The 21,977-nt window shown below is 38.3% G+C and overlaps 4 protein-coding genes across 5 annotated transcripts in view; 2 read left to right on the top strand and 2 right to left on the bottom strand.

The window, feature by feature from the left end:
* nrip2 (nuclear receptor interacting protein 2) overlaps positions 1-8,209 on the bottom strand; it is a 31,364-nt gene extending 23,155 nt beyond the window's left edge. Inside the window, exon 1 of the mRNA XM_065268489.2 lies at positions 7,645-8,209. Coding sequence (XP_065124561.1) covers positions 7,645-7,797 — 153 coding nt within the window. The 5' untranslated portion in view covers positions 7,798-8,209. The remainder of the gene's footprint in view (positions 1-7,644) is intronic.
* Positions 8,210-12,159: 3,950 nt separating this feature from the next.
* klhl42 (kelch-like family, member 42) lies at positions 12,160-13,352 on the bottom strand. The gene is made up of 3 exons (XM_065268510.1): positions 12,964-13,352; positions 12,697-12,890; positions 12,160-12,617 (listed from the first exon to the last, which is right to left on the bottom strand). The coding sequence occupies exons 1-3, from the start codon at positions 13,350-13,352 to the stop codon at positions 12,160-12,162; spliced, it is 1,041 nt and encodes a 346-aa protein (XP_065124582.1).
* Positions 13,353-13,397: 45 nt separating this feature from the next.
* cwf19l1 (CWF19 like cell cycle control factor 1) lies at positions 13,398-19,007 on the top strand. Of its 2 annotated transcripts, none has more exons than XM_065284806.2 (14): positions 13,398-13,640; positions 14,847-14,931; positions 15,008-15,092; positions 15,187-15,288; positions 15,378-15,592; positions 15,680-15,795; positions 16,141-16,225; positions 16,804-16,953; positions 17,061-17,187; positions 17,468-17,547; positions 17,625-17,834; positions 18,196-18,315; positions 18,478-18,575; positions 18,684-19,007. In XM_065284806.2, the coding sequence occupies exons 1-14, from the start codon at positions 13,540-13,542 to the stop codon at positions 18,826-18,828; spliced, it is 1,719 nt and encodes a 572-aa protein (XP_065140878.2). In that variant the 5' UTR covers positions 13,398-13,539; the 3' UTR covers positions 18,829-19,007. The 2 variants fall into 2 exon arrangements, with proteins under 2 accessions (XP_065140878.2, XP_065140879.2); XM_065284807.2 differs by lacking the exon at positions 13,398-13,640 and adding an exon at positions 14,487-14,682.
* A 593-nt stretch (positions 19,008-19,600) lies between these two features.
* On the top strand, positions 19,601-21,859 carry washc3 (WASH complex subunit 3). Its single transcript, XM_065268487.2, has 7 exons — positions 19,601-19,965; positions 20,103-20,201; positions 20,312-20,377; positions 20,466-20,579; positions 20,743-20,859; positions 20,966-21,030; positions 21,440-21,859. Exons 1-7 carry the CDS (start codon positions 19,915-19,917, stop codon positions 21,528-21,530), a joined length of 603 nt encoding a protein of 200 aa, XP_065124559.1. The 5' UTR covers positions 19,601-19,914; the 3' UTR covers positions 21,531-21,859.
* Positions 21,860-21,977: the final 118 nt, after the last annotated feature.

The raw sequence follows: 21,977 nt of genomic DNA on the forward strand, positions 1-21,977 counted from the left end.
TATTCAACTCAAGTGAAAAATTTGCATGACACAAAGTTAAATCCTGCGAGTAATCTAGAGCGAGGTACGAAATGCTTTGCATTTGGTGTGTACGCAGCATAACACTGTAAAAAGTGAAAGCTGTGTTACTTAAAAAACTTACTTCAATTAATATGATAGACAAGGCTACTTTGAGAATAATGATTAAAAAATGCAATAATACGGAGCCGATGGTGTAGTTTACAGTGCTTCGACATATGATGCAGACGCACTTCTGGCGACTCGAGTTTGACTCCCGATCCTTTGGTGATCCCATACCCCTCTCTCTACCCTGTACTTTCATGTTGTCTCCTTAAATACTGTCTATCAAATAAAGGCTATCTTGACAAGTGAGAAGTTGATATAAATTATAAAAATAAAGTTGAAATAACTTACGCATGACACAAAGTTAAATCCTACGAGTAATCTAGAGCGAGTAAAGTGTAATGCTGCGTTGCATTTGGTCTGTACGCAGCATTACACTGTAATAAGTAAAAGCTGCGTTACTTAAAAAACTTACTTCAATTGGTAAACCTAAAAAAAAATTCACTTAAAGATATTAAGATTATTAAAATATTTAAACATTTTCGACTTAAAGTGAGAAAATTTAAGTTAGAAAAATGTAACATTTTGGGTGTTAGTAGTAATGTTTTAAGTTGATACAACTTTTATTTTTTACATTGTACTATCGCGGTTAGTTTCGCGTGCCCACGTTAAAATTTCGCGTTTGCATGTGAAACTATCACGTGCGCATGTGAAACTTTCGCTTTCACATGAGCATGCGAAACTAAACGCGATAGTTTCACGTGAACACACGAAACTAAACTTTTTTTTTTATTCTGCACATGAAGGTTTCGCGTGAGCACATGAAAGTTTCACGTGAGCACAAGAAACTAAACTTTAGATTTTTTTACTCCAATGTCACCTTAGGGGCTCACAGCTTCGGAAGTTGGTCAGGAAAAAATTCAAAATCAGCATTCGTATTCTTAAAGTGAATCAATCAATTAGATTTGTTGTTCATAATTAAATATCCCATGTTTATAATTAACCAAATGTAATGTGTAATAAAAATCTGTTATTTATGTATATTAGCAGGACTACAAGTGCTGCTGCTCACCATTTATTTGTCTGAAAGAGATTATTTAGTCTATTTATTATTTAGCCTGCTGGATCTGGGTTTATTCACAGAGCAGATTGGATTGATTTTGACAGGATTGATCCCTTTGTCTCTTTCTCCTTTTTTCTCTCAAAACAAGCCTTTGCTACAGTCACTGATTCATGTAGCTTTGAATTAGAGATGCTTTTATGTTGTACCAAATCTGTTTCATTATATTTATAAAGGCTCTATATACTATAACCTTGTGCATCTGATTATATAAGACACACACTGCCCCTTAGGAAAGACGGAGAAGGCAACGTTATGAATGATATGCAGTCAAGGTAAAACAGGGTGACATAACACAGTAACAAAACATGACACTTACAAAAGCAGGCATGATAGTTTGAATTTTTCAGAAATAAAAATATTTATTAAATGTGACTGCATTAAAACCTCTTCTTTACAAAAAATAACTTATTTTAATTGTAAAATAGATGGAAAAATGAAGATTACATTCAAATGTCTTTTCTAAATCTATTAAGTCAGCAGAAATATTTAAAAATGTATTTAACTTGAGTGAGCACATGTGAATGCTTGTGAATTATTCATGGTTTATTTGATTAATTATGAGAATTTAGATGTGTGTTATTGAATGTGCCATTTAGCAACCCCGGTCCAAATCAGACAAATCTCTGTCCTGAACCTGACAGAGTTGATTGTTGTAATAGCAAAAAACATGTCTGATCTACTGTAGGGTGGAACAGCATGTCCTAGGAAACACAATGTACTGTTGAATTGTGGGTAAATAGAGGTCAATGGTTATTAATTGTGAAATGATTGTGAATGATGGGAGCTTGCTGAATGAGTCAAGGGGTGCTGTAGCTTTTATACCAGCAGTGTACCTGCCCGAGTGTTTTTTATTTCACACAAGACTCTCTCGGGATAACTGACTAATATAGCTAATTATTAGACCGCAACAGGCTCCTCTCCCTCATTCAGAGAGTCATGTGACCTGCTTAATGGTTGCTCTCCCATACTAATCTCTCGCCTCAGCACCAGACATCCTCTCTGACACACAACATGCACAGCCACCTGCTCTCTCTCTCTCACTGTTCATCCTAACCCTTTCTCCTGCTTTCACTTTACTGATGCTTTTGTACAGCTGTTTGTTCCCCTGAACACAGGCAATATTTTTAGTATCTTTTGTCAATACCCTGAAAGGAACAAGTGAAACAGTGGTGAGAAAAAAATCTAGTTCTAGCTCTTATGGGTTTTATTAACAGTAAAACAGGATCAGTTAGATAAGTCATTGCTTACTATTATACTTACGATGATATTTTGGTGTAATTATGTAATATTTACATAATATTTTGTCTGGAACAATAGTTAGTTATCTATTTATATAGATATCTAATTATATATTTGATCTGGTAGATTTTATCATTATTTGATTGATTATATATTATTTGATACTAATTGACAGAACTGAGAACTACAGACCTCTTCTTCCCTTCATTGCCAAGACTCTTGAACGTGTGGTGTTTGACCAGCTCTCCACTTTCTTTACACAAAATAACCTCCTGGATAGCAATCAGGTCTGGTTTCAAAAGCGGTCACTGCACTGAGACTGCGCTGTTCTCAGTCATTGAAGCCCTAAGGCAGGCAAGGGCAGCCTCCAAATCATCTGTGCTGATCTTACTGGATCTATCTGCCGCTTTTGACACCGTCAATCCTCCTGTTGACCCTCATGTCTATGGGTGTGTCTGACACAGCGCTTCTGTGGTTCAAGTCATACCTCTTAGGTAGTTAATTTAGGGTATCCTGGAGAGGTGACGTCTCCGAACCCCAATGTCTCAGTACCGGGGTACCTCAAGGCTCCGTGCTTGGACCACTGCTCTTTTCGATATACATTACATCTCTGTGTTCTGTCATTCAAAAACACGGCTTTTTCTATGACCCCTGATGACCTCACAGTTTCTGCCCGCATCTCAGCAGGCCTGAGGGACATCTCACTTCTTGTCATATCATCTGAACCAAAGATTCATCACAACCTTTCCATTCAGCTAGGTTCCTCGACCAGCACGCCTTCCAGGACAGCCAGAAACCTGGGAGTGGTCATTGATGATCAGTTCAGTTTCACGGAGCATGTTACCAGCACCGCCCGCTCTTGTAGATTAATCTTCTACAATATTAGGAAAATAAAACCTTTCCTAAATGAGCATGCCACGCAGGTCCTGGTCCAAGCTCTTGTCCTGTCCAGGCTGGACTACTGCAATGCGCTACTGGATGGACTTCCAGCCTGCACAACCAAACCCCTACAAATGCTTCAGAATGCAGCTAAAAACCCATTTCTTTCGCCATTACCTCACTTCCTAATATAGGACTTACTATATTTCTCTATCTAAGACTTGGTGAGACTATTTCTAGTGCACTTTTGTATTGCTGTTCTTGTGTAGCTATAATTGCTTCTATTGTTTACCTCATTTGTAAGTTGCTTTGGTCAAAAGCTTTAGCTAAATGACTAAATGTAAATGTAAACTGAGAACCAATCAAAATTGAGTATTTGCAGCCTGATCGCACAAGAATTCGTATTTCACAAAATGGTTCATTTGTATGAATTCAAACGAAGTGAATCTTACAAAAACATACAATTAACATAAAAAACAGTAACGAAACTCCACCCCTAACCCCAACGTCACATGGGCAAAAGCTAATTGTTCAAAAATGTAATGCAAAAATACGTACGAATTGCCAGAGAGTCATGTCATATAAAAGTTGGATAATTTTCCCTACTTTATTACATAGCTAATTACCAAATATGTGAGCATTAAATGTTGATTTATTGCAAAAATGTATATTATAGTAAACGTGGATAAAGTGATTCATTATACAAAACAATCAAACGATGAATCGTTTAGCTTTGTTTGTAGATATTTGACTTGAATTTATATTGGCTAATCGGAATTGAGAGAGCCATCATGAAGTGACTGTTAAGCTTTATGATAGGCTGACGTGCATGCAGCCCATCACGAGCACCTCTGTGCTATATCTCACATACACATACACACAGTGACTGTGTATGCTCAGTCACCTTTATAAACAGTGACAAATGCACGGCCTTGGACCATTTCAAAAGGCAATTTCAGCATAGCAACTTCATTATCTTTACATTGAAAGTAAAGAGTTATGAGAATTTCTATCTCGATCCTCATCTCCTGCGCATAAGTGCCAATCTGAGTTTCCCCTTTACTTACTCAAACTGCTTCGGTCTCTGCTAATTCAATGAGAGAGAGAAAGATAGACTGCAGAGGGCCTAGGGGCTGCAAAACAAACCTAGAGTTACATAACAGCAACAATTTCACGTGACCCTTGGTATGAGTGCAGCAAACTGTGAACACATCCACTCTCATAGTCATCATATGAAGAGTTCAGATGCCAAAGCCTCTAAGTGTGTCTGACATGTTTTCTTGTAATTGAGCATTTTTATCAGGCCTTTATAAACATAAGGTTTAGTCATTTCACTTTAAAGGGACAGTAAGTAGGGTTTTAAGTGTTTTATTAATCAAAATCAATGTCTTTATTGTTAAATATGTCTTTGTTGGTGTCAAATTTGGAAAAGCGAGGCGCTAGAGAGCACTGTTCGTTTGAATGCAAAATACAATTTCACCACTAGATGGGGGAAAATCCTGCTTATTGCCCCGTTAATGGGAATAAAAAAGTTGTTGGTAAGTAATTGAAATGCTTTAATTTCACAAATGTCACTTTGGTCATTTTAATTGCTTTTTAACAAATATGAATGTCTTTCACTGCAAAACCCTTTAAGTGCATGCAATCATTTATTTATTTATTTTTTGTAAAAATAACACTTAAAAAAACACTTCTTTGGATTGGACAAGACATAAACAGTTGCAAAATCACTAAAGATGCAACTAATTCGACACTTAAGAAGGGCGCTGTGATGCATGTGACTGCCACATTCGGGTTGTATTCAGGTCCAAGTAATCACAAGGGGCCAAAGTTTGAATGTGATCCACAGTTGTTTCACATTCGTCTTTGCTGAAAAATCGACCTGGCATTTAACGGATTCTGCCAACAAACCGTTTTTTATGATTAAGTGGATTTGAAGCGAAAGTATTTGATGAACATATAATACGTGTCGAGAGAATTCGGTCGTTATCTCATTTTTGACGGAGGTGGCGTTTCGCTGCTTTTGCATCTGAGCTTTTCACATATAGACAATTACACTCCATCTATCTAAATGAATACAACATAATCCCATAAGCAAGAAAAATCGGATGTGAAATCTCTTTAATATCTCAATTGGTTTCCCTAGACAGCAACGAGATAAAATTAAGAGCGAATGTATCTCCTGTGTTTCAGATATTTCTCATTGGAAAAATACCCAGACATCTCATAAATGTCTTCAATAAAGTTACAAAATATCAATGTTACAAGTTAAAAATCGTCCAGTGTTATTAAAAATTTCTATACGAATTTAAACATGATTAAGTTATTTAAGCTTTACAATTTAAATAAATTTTATAGCTCCATACATTAAATGAACTTGTGGTCTGTGGTCTGATGTATATCTATTTTTATTTAAGTAATTTTTTTGAAAACATCTAACACAAATTTGATACACAACTAAACCCTATGCACTTGGACTGAGATGAGTTGTCATTTTTAGCTGAACATTTCCTTCAAAGCGTTCTTTCAAAACCTGCTGCTGAGTTTCACGGTGCAAGACGACAGAAGCATCTGTCTGCCTGTCACCAGATATCCATCTGTCTCTGTCTGACTCGCCGGGACAGGCGTGACACCACGGTGCTCTCCCCGAGTGTCAAGATTGAATCCGGTAAATAATTCCTTATGACAGCCATTGCAAATCGGGCAGAGAAAAGAAAGAAAGATAAAAATGCTCCTGACATTAACACTTTTTCAAGCCAGATGGTGAAAATTATATTCCCTAAGACACAGTCTCAACAGCCGGTTATCTTTAGCTCCAGAGATTTTCTGCAAGCGTCTGTCTCTGGAAAGCGTCTGTGTTTTTACTGAGCATCATTATAAGCTCCGCAGACAGCTTCAGCTTTCCCTGATGCTGGGTGCAGAGATAATTTAAATAGGCTGTATAATCACAGCCTCATGCACATATAAAAATGCCTGAAGCACTCACACGATGGTGAGGGTTTCTTGGAGTGCGCGCTGGGAATTTGGTTATTTGTGCCATCTAATCAATGCAGTGGCAAGGGATGACAGCAGGACAGTTAGTTTGCTAGTAGTACAGAGAGAGAGAAAGAGAGAGAGAGAGAGAGAGAGAGAGAGAGAGAGAGAGAGAGAGAGATTGACTGACTGACTTAGACAAACAAATGCAATACAATTTTGACTTTATATTGGCCAAATTCTTGGCCTAAACCAGGGAATCAAGGTAAAGCATACACTGTCAGAAAATAAGGATCATAAAATGGTCCCTAGCTATCAGTACCCTTTAAAAAAGGTCCTACTATCTACCATTCAGGTACAGATATCTACACATTTGTTACCAACATGTACCTTTGAGGTACTAATAATATGCACTAATATGGTACCAACATGTACCTCTGAGGTATTAATATGGCCTTTTAGTGCAAATGTGTACTTTTTGAAAGGGTCCTATCACAGCTAGGGTCCATTTTTTGTGATAGTGTAGCTTTTCATATTGCATCAACAAAAATGGTGATGTCAGGATGTCCTTTTAATGGCTTTAGAGAGTTTTTGGTGATTGGCTCTGAAAATAATAAAGATGGTATCCAAGTCACATGCTTCCAGGAGTTGAACACATCAGCCGAGCAACTGCGATTGAGATTAATGTGATTTTTTTTTCTAGACCTCCTTAGTCACCAGCTTCATAAAGATGCTTTTTACATGCAAAAATGGCAAAAGTTGTGTCTGTATGTATGGGCTTGGATCAGGTGTAGGTTGGGGTTACAACGTAGACAGTATTGCACTGGCAGAGCAAAAGGCCAAGGGTTCGATCCCTGAACTCACATACTGATAATACGTATATTGCTTAAATGCATCGCTTTGGATTAAAGAATCAGCCAAATGCATAAATGTGGGTATTATTATAATCACCATATTAAAAATAAAAGTCAAAGAAATGCCTCCACAATGATAAACGTTTAATTTTGCGATATAGAGGCTAAATTGTGCGTTTTAAAAATGCCAAAAGAAGGCGATTTAGCAATCATAATGAGTTTAATTCAACTACAATAGAAGTCAATGGGATGTCCCCACCATGACGTGCATGTGTGTGTGCGACTGCGTGTAACTGTCATCCATCAGCACGAAGGGGATGCTAAATACCAGATCTACCGATGTGTCATAAACATCCAGGCATTAAATAATGCATCTTGTCAGCCATGCATGATGGGAAACATCCTAAACGGTATACTCATTCATTTGCAATATTAAATGTCACATGCTGCATTTACATACATAAATGCACAGGTGTCACCAGATTTTTATGGATAAACTAAACAGGCACTTACCAGGTCTTTGGAGGTACCCAACCTCTTCAGGCCATCCAGGGGCAGAAGGTCTGCGGAGTCCTTGTGTGTGAACTGGGTGGCCTGCTTTAGTCTCCTCTGCTGGCGCATGATGGCTTTGTCCCTCATCTCTAAATCTTTTCTTCCCTCACTCATGATCTCCGTAGACGGATAGGTTAAATGAAGAGAGCCGTCCGCTGTTTATAACCTGACGCCTGTTGTGGCACTGACGGATGAGAGCCTGCAAAACTGTGACCCTGATACAGAGCAAGACAATCGCACACACACTCCCACCAATGCACACGCACGTGAATGCATGCAGATTACTATCACTCCTTTTCTTTGCGTAAAAGATGAGTTTTTGAGAGAGAAAAAGAGAAAAATGTCTAAGTTTACAGGAATTACTCCTATTTAGTCCAATACTCTGCTGTTGATTGACAGCTGTCAGTCCAGAGCACTGATTGACATGGTTGTCATGGCAAAGCGTAGATATCTTTAGTCGGTCTCTGTCCCAGTGACGCCTGCTCTGTCCTTGCTGCAGAGGCTGAATGTGTCCTCATCTGTTTCGTTCTGGTTCTCGTATTTTATCTCCCCTCCCCTTCTCTCTCTGTGTCTCTCTTTCTCTCCACCTCCCTCATTTTTCTCCACCTACCTCCTCTCTTTTGCAAGCCTTAGTTTCTCAGACCACACTTTCATAATCTTTTCCTTTTTGTTCTTATGTTAGCTTTACAAAGCCACACCTTTAAGTTTATGGATTTCCTCTCATGACTTCCCACTTGCATGCACACGTAAACTAACAATCCTACACCAAGTGTACGCTGACAGATCTATAATAGGCTTTCTTATGTACTTGTACAGATTGCTCATTAATCCAGGACACCGTGCCAGTGGTCACTGAGGCAAGACGCCTCCACCTTGCCATTCATGTCAAAACTACAGGTGTGCCCCTGAAGTGTAATGAGATCGTATACTTTACAAACCCAGCTGTTTTGTTAAATGAACTTAGAAATTTTTATATTTGAACTATAACAACCCAGCATAGGTTAAATTACAACCCAATGGGTTGGGTTCATTCCTTTTTGTTGCTTTACCAGTTGAGCTACAAACTTTGATGGCTGTATGTGACTGGTGTTGAATGAGATGCCATGATACAGGTTTGGGGTTGATGGTGGACCAGAGGTGGAAATGGGCTAATGAACCTAATAATGGACTCACATATCTCAATATGTGTGTGCTGAGGGCAAGAATTAAAACATATAAGGTAAAGGATGTAAGATATTAATTCGTACTATGCTTTCCTGTACATTGACTGCATTTGATGCCAAGCTGGGTCTGTAGAGTATCTGCGTTACACCTGGGATAGCCTGATAGATCAAAGTGTTGCTTCTCCACAGCAGTGTCACATTAAACAGACATCCAAGGGCTCATTTTTCTCCAGCTCGGATTTGCTAGGGATGTTATCATCGACTGGCCACATGATGTACAACAAAAAATTTGAAAAGCGAACCCTCCCCCTACGCAACCCCCTTTTCCCAACCAGTACAAACCACGCTGGTGGCTATTTTAAAAGAGGTCATTGTAATACAGAACAGCCACTGTTTTTGGATAGCCTGGTCTTCATTTGTATGGTTGCTATTTTGTATTTTACATTGTGTTGAGATGTATTTTGTACTTGTGATTTAGTTTTAAAGGTAATATATTTAATTAGCTTTTTCAATTATTCGAGAGAGAGAGAGAGAGAGAGAGAGAGAGAGAGAGAGAGATAGAGAGAGAGAGAGAGAGAGAGAGAGAGAGAGAGAGAGAGAGAGAGAGAGAGATATGTGCATTGAAATAGTACATTGTTGTAGCTCCACCAAGTGGACAAAGTAAATCAAAGTACTGTACATATGTTATCTTCCAGTGATGTGTAAACAGACTCATTTGACCATGTTTGACTGTTTGTGGTCATTTTATTTAAAGTAAAAATAATAAGAAAGATAATAAGTGAGATTTTTCTCACATTACAGTCATGACAATATGGAAAAAATCCTGAAAATAATGACATGATACAACAAAATCCTAATAGCACATTTATTATTATTATTGTTAATATTATTCATTGTTATTATTTATGAATGTATTATTATTATTTTATTTTTTATATATGCAGTATTATTTATTTATTATTTTTATATATATATTATTACTTTTTATAATTATAATAATTATTCACTTTATTAATTGATGTAATTATTATTATTATTATAATTAATTGTTATTATTATTATTATTAATTATTATTGGTATTATTATTATTATTATTCATTCATTACTTCTGTTTAGGGGTATGTGACCTGTGATAAGTCAGCTATCAGGTAGGTTCAGTAAAAAAAACTAGTTCCATAGATAAAGTAAGCACTCTGGCATAATTTCCTACACATTACATTTAAATTTGTACATTTTTCTGTCAGGTAATCTGTTATTAATCAAATTAATTCAGATCAGCTTCTTTGGATAAGGTTTTTCACCCGAGAATATTAACATCCCAGAACTTATTCATTGGATCATCAGCCATCCACAATGCCACTAGCCTCACTTGCTTTCTTCCTAAAACAAATGCTCAACATTAAGAGTCAAACCAGAAGTTTCATCTAAGACTCATACAATCTGAGACACAGCATGCAGAATACACCCTGCCTTTAGTTTGACAGGCTTAATTGACTGCATGACATAGCCTGTAAGAGGGTTTGTGAAGGATGAGGAGTGGGCCGATGTCCTTTCTGATGTGATGCGGCAGTTTGTCTGATAACACTGTATAGTACAGTGGTCTCCAACATGTGGCCCATGCCCGTCAAAGCACATTCTATAACCTCAATTTGAATATTTATTACATATTTTTTATATTAGCTTGGCTTCTTTTATGTATGTTAACATTTGAAACAGTGATAAAACATATCAATAAGTAAAATAAAATAAACAAGTAATACAAAAATGTTTTGAGTAGACCATATCAAAAAAGTAGCCCTCCAGATTGTTTTATCTATTGTGGTAGCCCTTCCTCATAAATTGCTTAAAATTCCATGTAATACTTACTTTAAACATTTTTTTACCTTGTTTGCACCTTTAGATAAAATATATTCATGTAGGAATGGATACTTCAACAAATGAAATCAGTAAAAAAGAGCCTTTAATTTGCTTCTCTGAACACTTTTCATATTCAAGGCAACTGTGGAAATTCTCAATACAACAATCATCCATGTTAGATCAGCATGGTAAATGACGTGTCAAGATACAAAATGAAAAGGTAAATTATAAACTACTTAACTCTTTACAAAATAACGCTCACCTTTTTTTCAAGATAACTCATCAGGTCCTCTTAAATAAATTCAAAAACACATCACAGCGGTTTAGGTCAGGCTTAGGTATTTGTGCAACACATATTAAGACACCTCTCCCAAATATATTTGACATATATAAGACATTAACAGTCCAGATCAAAGTCCAGACCACCCAGGCACAAAGGGGCGGTTTTCCAGACAGGGATTAAGTCTAGTCCCAGACTAAAATGTATGTCTGAACTGTCTTAAGTGGAAAAGAGCTTGCACTGGCATAACTTAAAATTTAGCAGTGCCATTGTTTTATCTCAATATGGACACAAGTAATATAAGTTTGTAAAAAAACTCCTTAAATGTCCTAGTATAAATAAGGCGTAGTGCTGAATTAATCTGAACCCTGTACGGGAAACCACCCTGAAACAGTATATCCTTAGTCTCGGACTAAAATGATGTCCAACCATCATCATTCATGTTTAAGTAACTCACTGGTCCTCAAAGGTTAGTTCACAAAAAATGAAAAATCATCATTTACTCACCCTCAAGTTGTTTCAAACATGTATACATTTCTATCTTCTGCTGAACACAAAAGAAGATATTTTGAATAATGTTTGTAACAAAGCAGATCTGGGGCACCATTCACTTCTATAGTAGTACAATATAATGCCATGGAAGTGAATGGTGCCCCAAATCTAAAAATTTTATTCAAGATATATCTTTATTTGTGTTCAGAAAAACAAAGTTTTTTATACAGGGTTAACTTGAGGCTGAGTATATAAAGGTAATGACGGTATTTTCATTATTCGTTGATTTTTTAAACCTTTATGTTATTTCTTGAGCTCAAGCATTTTTATTTTAGTGTTCTCATTTCACTCTGCCATTGTTTGTAGTGATATATTAGTTAATTTTGTTATATATGTCTAGATATATATACCATAAGGCCCATGCATTGGCATTAATTTTGTGCTTGTTGGGAATGTTTGTGTGCTCTCTCCCAATGTAAATATATAGACATAAAGAATAATGTTTTAACTGCTTTTAAATACACGGGTACTTTAACAGATGGTGATAGTAAATAGTGAGGGTTGTTTGCTTTATTTTGGAATGAGTATTTAAAGTCTTTTAGCGCTGGTCATTTCTGACAAGTCTTCTGATTGGCTAGGTTTGCTACAAAAGCAGTCTGCAGTCTTTCCAAGAGCAGTGCGGCTCATAGGACACTGGGCAGGTAAAGAGAACAAAGCAACATGTTTTGTCCCAGGGCGGGGAAACGTCTAAAAGCCTCCCAAGCATCTAAAAATATGTTATATTTGAGAAACACACGATGCTCCAGGCTGGTGGGCAAGCTGATGTCTCTGCTCATGATGTAGATACCGTCATTGTGCAGCGTGCAGGTGAGATTCATGCCCGACTTGGATGTGTTCTCCTTCAGATACAACCATTCGCCCGTCTGCACGTTGTAGGTCTGTACCGTCAACACGTCCTCCGTCTGATTGGTCCTCCGTCCGCCAGCTTCTCCCGGTTCTAGATCATGCGTGTATCCACCCACTAGGTAGATGGTGTCTTCCACTGAGAGCATCTGCTGCTTGCGCACATGAACGGAGCAAGATTGAAAGATGGACCATGTGTCTGAGGCGGGGCAGTAGCGAAGAATGCTGGTGTTTCTATCTGAAAGGGAGAATAAACATGAGATTTGGATAACATACAGGACGTCTAATTGTGTGTTAGTGAATGAATCCGGACACACCTCTAGCGGTGTAACCGCCCATGACGTAGATCATGCCTTGACACTCACAAGCAGAAAACTCAGCCAGGGGATCTGGCAAAGACGACACGCATGTCCACCAGTCCTGCTCGGGACTGTAGCACTCCACCGTACCCAGACAATGACCGCCAACTGCATATAGTTTGCCGCTGACTGCCAGAAGCTTGAAGTTGGATCTAGGCACAAAAAACACTTCTGGATGTCTTCTTTGGATATGCAGACAAATCAAAGTGATCTAGCCAATCCTACCTTTTCTGGTTTAGGGATGCCACGTGATTCCACTCATTTTTGCAAGGGTTGTAGCAGTGGGCAACTGAGATCTCTTGACTTGCCATTCTGTACCCACCAACAATAAACAAGTAGTTATCCAGCACAGCAGACCCATAACCTCTAACATTGATCATGTCCGGAGGAAGATTATTGGCCAGAGGTTTCCAACGTTGATCTAGTTCATCATACCTCAACATACTCCACGGTTCATCCTGATTTGCCAGATCCAGACAAGTGTCTGTGAAATCTCCAATTGCAACTAAAGTGGCCATGCCTTTCATGCGCATATCCCTGATTTGATCCCGAACATGCGCAGGCAACATCCGAAACTCCGGCCTGCGCAGCATCGGATGATAATAGCAAGTCATGTATTTCAAGCATGCATTGCGCAAATCGTGCGTCCCGTATACTTCAGAAAGTTTCACGAGCTCGACGCAGTTTTCAAGCTTGATTTCTGACACTAGCAGTTTTAATATAGGCGTAACCTGCAGGAAGGATGCCGTTTCGATGAGATCCTCCAGTGTTTCGTTGGCGACCTGAACTTTAGAGGTGTTGATGAACTCCAGCACAAGCTCCAGTCCGGGTCCGCTCAGTCCTTGCAGCTGCACCGAATCTTCAGCCGACTCGCGCATCCCCGAGCTGTACAGCGCGCGGAAGTAATCGCTCTTCTCTATCAGTTTGCTTTTACTCACGTTGTACGTTTTGTCATCCATTACGATCTCTATGATCTGCTCGGGTGATGACATTTCTGCTGCTCTGGGATCAGCGGCGCTGTTGTTGGTCTGCTGTGATTAGAGATGCGTTTACAGTGGAGCTTCATCCCGTGACGAAGCCTATATATGGAAATGTTCAGATTCAAACGCTTGCACATGTGCATCCATAAACAAGCACTGCATTGCAGCCGCAAACCAACGGAATCTCGACTGCATGTGCTAACGTTAAATGATGCTCGGATAAACACCTCTGATTTTTTGTATTTGACAATTTGTTAATGCATTTTTGTGCATCTATGATGGGTCTAATAGAACTATGTAATGTATAGGTGTAGATAGCAATTATGGCAGAAAGTTATTTAGACAATATATAAATTGTGCACGTAGAGTTTTCAAATGTATATCGGTTCCTGTTTTGGTCTTGTGTTGCGTCAAGATGTGTCCTACTTGCACTTATTTTACGCATTGTGGGCAGTATTTTCTATCTATAAAAAACGTTATCTTAATACGTATGAAGACTGTATTTTATAAGCTTTTTATTTACGTTTTAACTTTAAAAAAATTACACATTGTATTAAACTATAAACGGACAACCGTTAGCAAACTTTGCGAATATCATCCGCATACTTGACGCGTTTGGTACACATTTCCTGTGTCACCCTTCTATATCATCCGGGGAGAAACTTCATATACGCCATAGTTAATATACATAACGTTATATATAACATGAATTTGTATGCTTAAAATATTATTGTTTATCTCAGGTGTTTATGTTAATTTACTTCATATATTTACACAAATGCGCCTGGTTTTAGATATACTTTATAAATGTGCGGTCGAAGTCTCGTGCTCTTTGTTTTGACCGGGATTATTTTGTCGACGCACACAAACTAACGCCAATGCTCCCGCACAAGGGTTAATAATTTTAAGGGTCATAAAGAAACATTTTAATATCACCCAGCATGGGAGACAAGCCTTTGAGAGTGTAAGGTTTTATTTCATTTTTATAAACGCTTATACGAACGTTATTTGGGTAATTATGCGGTTAACTCACAATTCATAAACAACAGCACGAACTGGGGTAACGTTATGTTTGTTGTAAACGCACGTGTATTTTTGACCACGCTGTTTTTTTTTACTTCACCATAGACTCGCATGCGGGGACGTTGAAGGAAGAATAAATGCTTTATTTAACCGCGTGAATGCCATTCAGAAAAAGAGCGGGCAATTTGATGTAAGTCTACCTTCTTTAAATCCCTGTGTATATGAATAAATCATGTGCGTTTCATTGAACAGTGTATTTTTTTTAGTTACTACTGTGTGTTGGGGACTTTTTCGGAACCTCTTCTGAGGCTGAAGCAGAATGGGAAGGGTACAAATCTGGTGCTAAAAAAGGTAACTTATCATCCTTCAACATTAAATTGTATTTCTTTCATCATACTAAACAAAATAACTGACTGTGATCTTTCCAACCCTTTTTAAATCCCAGCACCCATCCACACTTACGTTCTCGGTGCAGCCAGCCAAGAAACCGTAAAGTATTATCCCAGTGCAGATGGCTGCGAGCTGGCAGAAAACATCATATGTTTGGGTAAGAGGCATTTGTACTTTAATTTAATATACACAGACAGCATTGAATGTAACAAGGCTGTGTATTGAGTCTGTGTATTTGTTTCCCAGGTCGACGAGGCATATTCACAGGGGCGTCTGGGGTTCAGATTGCTTATGTTAGTGGCAGAGAAGCTCAACAGGAACCTGCGCCCTCGCACTGCTTTACCCCAAAAGACATGAGCGCCCTGGTCACACCACTGCTGTCTAACTCAAAGTTTCGAGGAGTGGACATACTTCTGACCTCACAGTGGCCTCGAGGAGTGTGGCAGTATGGAAATAGTCCCGTCAGTCCTTTTATACAGTTTAAATCATTGTCATGGTATTTCCTGATCATGCGCTCATGAGTCCTTTACATCTTTGTTTCTTTGTAGGAAACTGACACAAAATGTTGTGGGGTTTTGTCCATAGCAGAACTTGCTGACAAGTTGAAGCCCCGCTACCATTTTGCAGGACTGGAAGGGGTTCATTATGAGAGGTTGCCTTACAGGTGCAGTATTACACGCAAAAAATGCAGATAAAAAATGTAACACACTGTAAGTTGCATAGGATTAAATGCATCTATGTGCATAAATGTACACCAGGGCTATTCAAATCTTACCCTGGAGGGCCGGAGCACTGCATAGTTTAGCTCCAACCCTGATCAAACACACCTGAGCAAGCTAATCAAGGTCTTCATGATCACTAGAAAATCACAGGTGGTTAAGTTTGATTAATGTTGGCGCTAAACTATGCAGGGTAAGATTTGAATAGCCCTGATGTACACCATCAGGATTTCTTTTCATCTTCTGAAATGCCACCTGACCGCTCATAAACCATCTATGTTAATTCACAGGAATCATTTGGTCCTTCAAGAGAATGCACAACATGTCAGCAGATTCATCGCCCTGGCATCTGTCAACAATCCTGCCAAGAAAAAGGTACTGGGATGTTCGCTAGATCAAAAAGTTACAATCAGTGGGTTCTAATGGAAATTATTAGGGCTAAAGTAATCTAAGTAGGTGGAGACTAAGGTCGGAAAAAGCACTTAGATTCCGATATTCTCTGATCGGTTTAAGGCCTCATTAATAATTGTAAATAAATAGGATACGTTCATTTGCGTCCGCAATGTAAGCGGACAGATCAGATATTCCCATCTTGAAACTGCGATGCTGGGAAATGATGCCAACTTGGGTGGACACAACCCGCGATCACATGACTCTTCTTAGCAGCACATTGGAGGACGACGGGTTCACTTAGTGGAGTTTTGTTGAGATTTAAGCGGTATGTCTACCTTAAATTGTTTTGCAAAAATTGGACGCAGGCAACAAATCGGAATTGGGCTTCAAGATCTGCAGTGTAAATCCAGCCTAACATTTAGTTATATAGCAATGATATCAAAACATTTGGAATTAAAAACAAATCACACATTTTGTTTGACAACTAATATGGAGCCTCTATACTATGCATCCTTCATTTATAATTTGGAAGTTTTTTTCTTATTGCTCTTCTGTTGCAGTACTTGTATGCCTTCAACATTGTCCCAATGAAAAACATGGATGCCACAGAGTTAGTCAAACAGCCTCAGGATGTCACAGAAAATCCCTACAGGAAACCTACGAAAGATGGAAAGAAAGACAAACCGCCTCCCTTTATGCTTCAGGCTGAGGTGTGTACCTATATCCTTTATGTCAGTGTATATTTTTATACTGGTTGAATGGTGTGAGAAATTTAAATATCCTTAATGATTAACTTAAACAATCCACTTTTTATCAGGAGGAACCGGCATCGCAGTTCTTCTTTGATTTGGGTCAGAAGAAACCGCAGCAACGTCAGGGTCACGACAGAAAGAGACAGTCGGATGGAGATCAACCTGGTCAACACAAACAGCCCCGTAGACCCCGTAAGTCCTCTCCTTTCCCCTCTGTTACCTTTGGATCTAGATTTTTTTTGTAGTGAACATCAGCAGTCCAGTAAAATAAAAAAATGAGTTGCAAGGAACATTTGTGGTGTTTTGAGACTGATTTGGATACATAGTACAAAAAGCATGGGAAGCACTGGATAATACTAGGTTTTTTTTGTTGTTGTTGAGCTATATGGCAATAATTTCAGAGAATACTCTGCAAAACTTGTTTGTATTTTTAGACCTGATACTTAAGATACATTGTCTCTTCTCATAATAGCACAGCCCACAGGACCCTGCTGGTTCTGCCTCGCGAGTCCAGAAGTTGAAAAGCACTTGGTCATAAGCATTGGAACACATGTGAGTGCACAAAATAGCTTTGTTTGATTTTGGATGTTTCTTGTTGATCTAACATCTGTGTGTGTGTGTGTTCTCAGTGGTACATGGCTCTAGCTAAAGGCGGCCTCACCCCAGACCATGTTCTTCTGCTGCCCGTTGGTCATTACCAGGCAGTGGTGGATCTGGCATCGGATGTGGTTGAAGAGATGGAGAAATACAAGACTGCTGTCAGGAAGTTCTGCAAAAGCAAAGGCTCCAGATGTGTTCTATTTGAGAGGAACTACCGCAGCCAGCACCTTCAGCTACAGGTCACCCTCTCTTACATACACAGTTGTTTCATCTTTAAGATTGTGGCTTCTGCCTGAACAGACAGACCTGCACAGATCCCAGGTTTGTCTAAGCAGCGCCACATATATAGAACTACAGCCTGGTATACACGTCAACATGGAGAGCATGAGAGATCACCAGCTCTCCACCATTTACAGGCTTTCACATGCATTTTATCAGTTTAAGTCAGAGTGGATAGAAACTGTCTGTCTGCCATGACGAAAAGCCACTTCTGAGGGACATGTGCCCAGTGATGACCAAAAACTTGACTTGTCAAAGTCTTCATTATGAGAAAGTATGCATAGGTTGAGTTTAATGGAAACTTCTCGTCTTCATCCTCAGGTTGTGCCGGTACCCATGGACAAGTGCAGTACAGAAGACATCAAAGAGGCATTCATGACGCAAGCCGAAGAGCTGAAGATTGAGTTGATGGAGATTCCGGCTCACACGGACCTTAAGCAGGTATGGATAATGCCTTCGACACTTACTTCTGTTATATTGGCTTTCTTTTCTTTAAATTTATGTATGATGGTTTTATGTAGAAAACCGTAAGTCACAAACAAAAGACTTCAGCTAGGAATTATTGAAGAAATGTACACTAACTATAATATTTCTCGGGTGCAGATTGCTCCTCCAGGTACACCATACTTTTATGTGGAGCTGGATACGGGCGAAAAGCTTTTTCATCGCATAAGGAAAAATTTCCCTCTACAGTTTGGCAGGTAATTGTTATCACAATATGGTAATCTAGGGTTTGAAATTGATATATTTGCATATAAAATCCTGTGTGTGTGCATATATGTTGTAATTGTTTGTGCGTGTGCCCTCAGGGAAGTGTTGGCAAGCGAGGCGTTGTTAAACATCCCTATGCGTGCTGACTGGAGAGAATGTAAATGCTCGAGGGAAGAGGAAGAGGATTTGACCAAACAAGTGCGCTCTGACTTCCAGCCCTTCGACTTTGCCCTTGATGACTAAGAAAACATTTCGGATACCTTCAACTTTGAATTCTGTTTATGGACTTGGATAATGATGTCAGTGTACAGTGTCTTCAAATATACATTTTAAATCTTTTATGCTTTTAAAATCTTGTCTTATGTTAAATGTAGTTAAATTTGTTTTGTGACTAGAATTAAAGTCATTTTTCAAGTTTGTAATCAGTTTTTTTTATTGTGTGAACATTTGAGTCCTCTGATAGTGTGAAATGTACTTGCTTTTTTGGTCTTTAGTAGGATGGGCTGGACCATCTGCTTTGTAGCAGAAAAATCTGTACATTTCCAGAGGAACAATTAGAACATGAAACAATACTTTAGTATTTGCTATAGTAAATTAAAGTAAAATTCCTAGATACTGTAGTTTATTTAATTTTATTATAGCAAACATTGGTATTTAATTTTATCATAGTAAACATTAAAGCATTAAAGTTTATCAATACACTATAGTTGCTACTACGTACAGAATACTTTTATTATTTAGTTAATTTTAAATGTTGTAATTGCTGTTAAATAATACAGTATACCTTAATTTACTAAATTTTACAGTAGTACATACAGAAGAATCCGCTGATGTGAATAAGTGTCATTGTCAACAATTGTTTAGTTGTAAATTTATTTAAAGTGCTTCGGGTACACACAGTTTAAATGACTATTTGAATAATATTTATAGACGTCGACTTTAATTTAGTCCAGAACGCCGAAGTTTCAATGACTTTTATTATGTTTGAGGAGCGGAAGTTTTGCAGGTCGCGCTGATGTCACTTCTTGAGAAGCGGTTTTCACAACGATGTACTTGTTGCACTGTTCTGCGTTTAAAATGTATTTTTTTGTTTATGTGAGTTGTTTCGGTCACAAGCAGTTTAAAGGTTTATATTTGGTTAGTGATTATTAAACGTCGACAAATGCACGAGTCGACTTGACTTTTATTATGTACGAGATGCGGAAGTTTTGCAGGTCGCGCTGAAGTCACATGAGAAGTTGTTTTCACGACGATGCATTCTTTGCGCTGTGACATTTAAAGCGTAAAAATCTTTGTTTGAGACGATTACAACAAAATAGAGTTGTTGGCATGGATGAGGACGGATTACCCATTGTGGGGTCGGGAATAGATCTTACAAAGGTGAGTAACATCGTATCAGTTGCAGCTCACATGACTGTTTCTCATGTCTAGTTGTATGTATGTGTGTGTTTTAAAATCTGTAAATGACGTATCTGGTCATATGATGTTTTTATTTATTGTGGTATTTTTGTGGTAAGGTTCCTGCAATTCAACAACGGAGAATTGTGGCCTTCCTGAATCAGTTTATCGTTCATACTGTCAGATTCCTGAACCGATTTTCCACTGTTTGTGAGGAGGTATGTTATTCTCTCACCACAACATTCCCTCCTTTTTTTTTTTACTTTACCTTCACAATTTATACATTTACTGTACATGTCAGTGACCAAATCGATTTGTTTTTTTTTAGAAACTAGCAACAGTTTCTTTACGGATCCAGCAAATCGAAACAACACTCAGCATTTTAGAAGCAAAGGTAACTCGACATTCCCTCAGTATTCCTCAATAATCCCGTATTTTCTGTGTCTTTCTGTAATTGATAAATATATTTTATAAACTTGCAGTTGTCTTCTATACCTGGCTTGGAAGAAGTGACAGTGGACGGAGTGAGACCGTCTGCGCAGACGAATGGACCGACAGTGGATGGCACGAGCCCCTCTACAGGTTCCCCTCCTGAGGTAAAAGCTACACTGTTGCATTATGGGCTCCAAATGTAAATTGAGAGAATACCTTATAACACAGGACATGCCAACAAACACTAAAAGTCTTTGTTTTTCAGTCAAAATTTTGTTGTTACTAATGTAAATGCTTGGTGCATAATAATGTTCGTTTCCATATAAGGTAACTCAGCAAGCACAGGTGGTCTCTCAGGAGCCGAAAGCTGAGGTAACAACGGAAAATGTGATGACTGTTGCAAAGGACCCACGATATGCCCGATATCTAAAAATGGTGCAAGTGGTATGTGTCTTTTATTAAATAAGTCAGAACTAGAGCTAATAATAAGAGTCATTGTACACATGCATGCCATATATATGACTATTGTAAATATGTTACCATCACACAGGGTGTTCCTGTCATGGCAATTAAAAATAAGATGATACTGGAAGGTTTGGACCCCAGTTTGCTTGAGTAAGTACTGTAGTTTACCCAAAATTGAATATTCTGTCATCATTTTCTAGCTCTCATATTGTTACAAACCTGTTTAAATTTCTTTGTTCTGATGAACCCAAAGGAAGATCTTTTGAGGAATGTTTGTATTCAAATGAATCATGAGCACCATTCATATTTAAAGTAGGAAAAATACTAATGGAAGTGAATGTGGCTCATAAACGATTTGGTTACAAACGTTCCTCAAAAAATCTTCCTTCCTGTTCATCAGAACAAAGAAATTTATACAGGTTTGTAACCACATGAGAGTGAATCAATGATGACAGAATTTTCATTTTTTGGTGAACTATCCCTTTAAGTCATCTAATATTTATTGTATACATATTGTGTATCCATAACTGATAGATTTTCTTTGTATGCCTCCCTTTAGTACCCCCGATGCACCTGTTCCAGATGGTGGCAAAAAAGCGATGGAAGATCAAGATGACAGTTCAGGCAGCGAATCATCTTTCAGTGACTGATTGGTCCCACCCCTTGGCCAATGAGCTTTGTATTTGAAAGGCCTGCACAGGCCACAATGAACCTTGCAGGGTAAATGCACTTAAATGTCCCAACACAGGACAGTCTTGTGATGGCACTAAGGTTGAAACAGATTGTACCAGACATGATGTCCCTTATAGTTTCTAAGGACAGATGCTCACTGGGTGAGATGATGGGTGCTAATGATTATGTTATAAGTAGTCAGTTTGTGTCTACTAATTGTTGACTCATTTATGTACATTCTAATGAACATCTCATGCCTGACGTTACATGACTAACATTTATATCAACAATAAATACATGTCAGTGATTTTGTTGAAGTTGCCACATCCAAGAAATTGTTTAAAAGTGTAGTTTTCATTTATCATATTAGGTTGTTGATAAATTAGAATTTAATTACAAATTTTACTTGAGATTACAGCGCATTG

This window comes from Paramisgurnus dabryanus, chromosome 1 (assembly GCF_030506205.2).
Source record: "Paramisgurnus dabryanus chromosome 1, PD_genome_1.1, whole genome shotgun sequence".
Taxonomy (NCBI): Eukaryota; Metazoa; Chordata; class Actinopteri; order Cypriniformes; family Cobitidae; genus Paramisgurnus; species Paramisgurnus dabryanus.

Coding starts and splice junctions, on each gene's coding strand:
- klhl42 (XM_065268510.1), bottom strand. CDS start 13,352: ATGACTTGCTATTATCATCCGATGCTGCGCAGGCCGGAGTTTCGGATG. Junction 12,891..12,963: donor GCATCCCTAAACCAGAAAAG/GTAGGATTGGCT, acceptor TTTTGTGCCTAG/ATCCAACTTCAAGCTTCTGG. Junction 12,618..12,696: donor GGGCGGTTACACCGCTAGAG/GTGTGTCCGGAT, acceptor TCTCCCTTTCAG/ATAGAAACACCAGCATTCTT.
- cwf19l1 (XM_065284806.2), top strand. CDS start 13,540: ATGAACTCCAGCACAAGCTCCAGTCCGGGTCCGCTCAGTCCTTGCAGC. Junction 17,188..17,467: donor CAAACAGCCCCGTAGACCCC/GTAAGTCCTCTC, acceptor TTCTCATAATAG/CACAGCCCACAGGACCCTGC. Junction 18,316..18,477: donor CTCACACGGACCTTAAGCAG/GTATGGATAATG, acceptor TCTCGGGTGCAG/ATTGCTCCTCCAGGTACACC.
- washc3 (XM_065268487.2), top strand. CDS start 19,915: ATGGATGAGGACGGATTACCCATTGTGGGGTCGGGAATAGATCTTACA. Junction 20,202..20,311: donor TTTCCACTGTTTGTGAGGAG/GTATGTTATTCT, acceptor GTTTTTTTTTAG/AAACTAGCAACAGTTTCTTT. Junction 21,031..21,439: donor TTGGACCCCAGTTTGCTTGA/GTAAGTACTGTA, acceptor GCCTCCCTTTAG/TACCCCCGATGCACCTGTTC.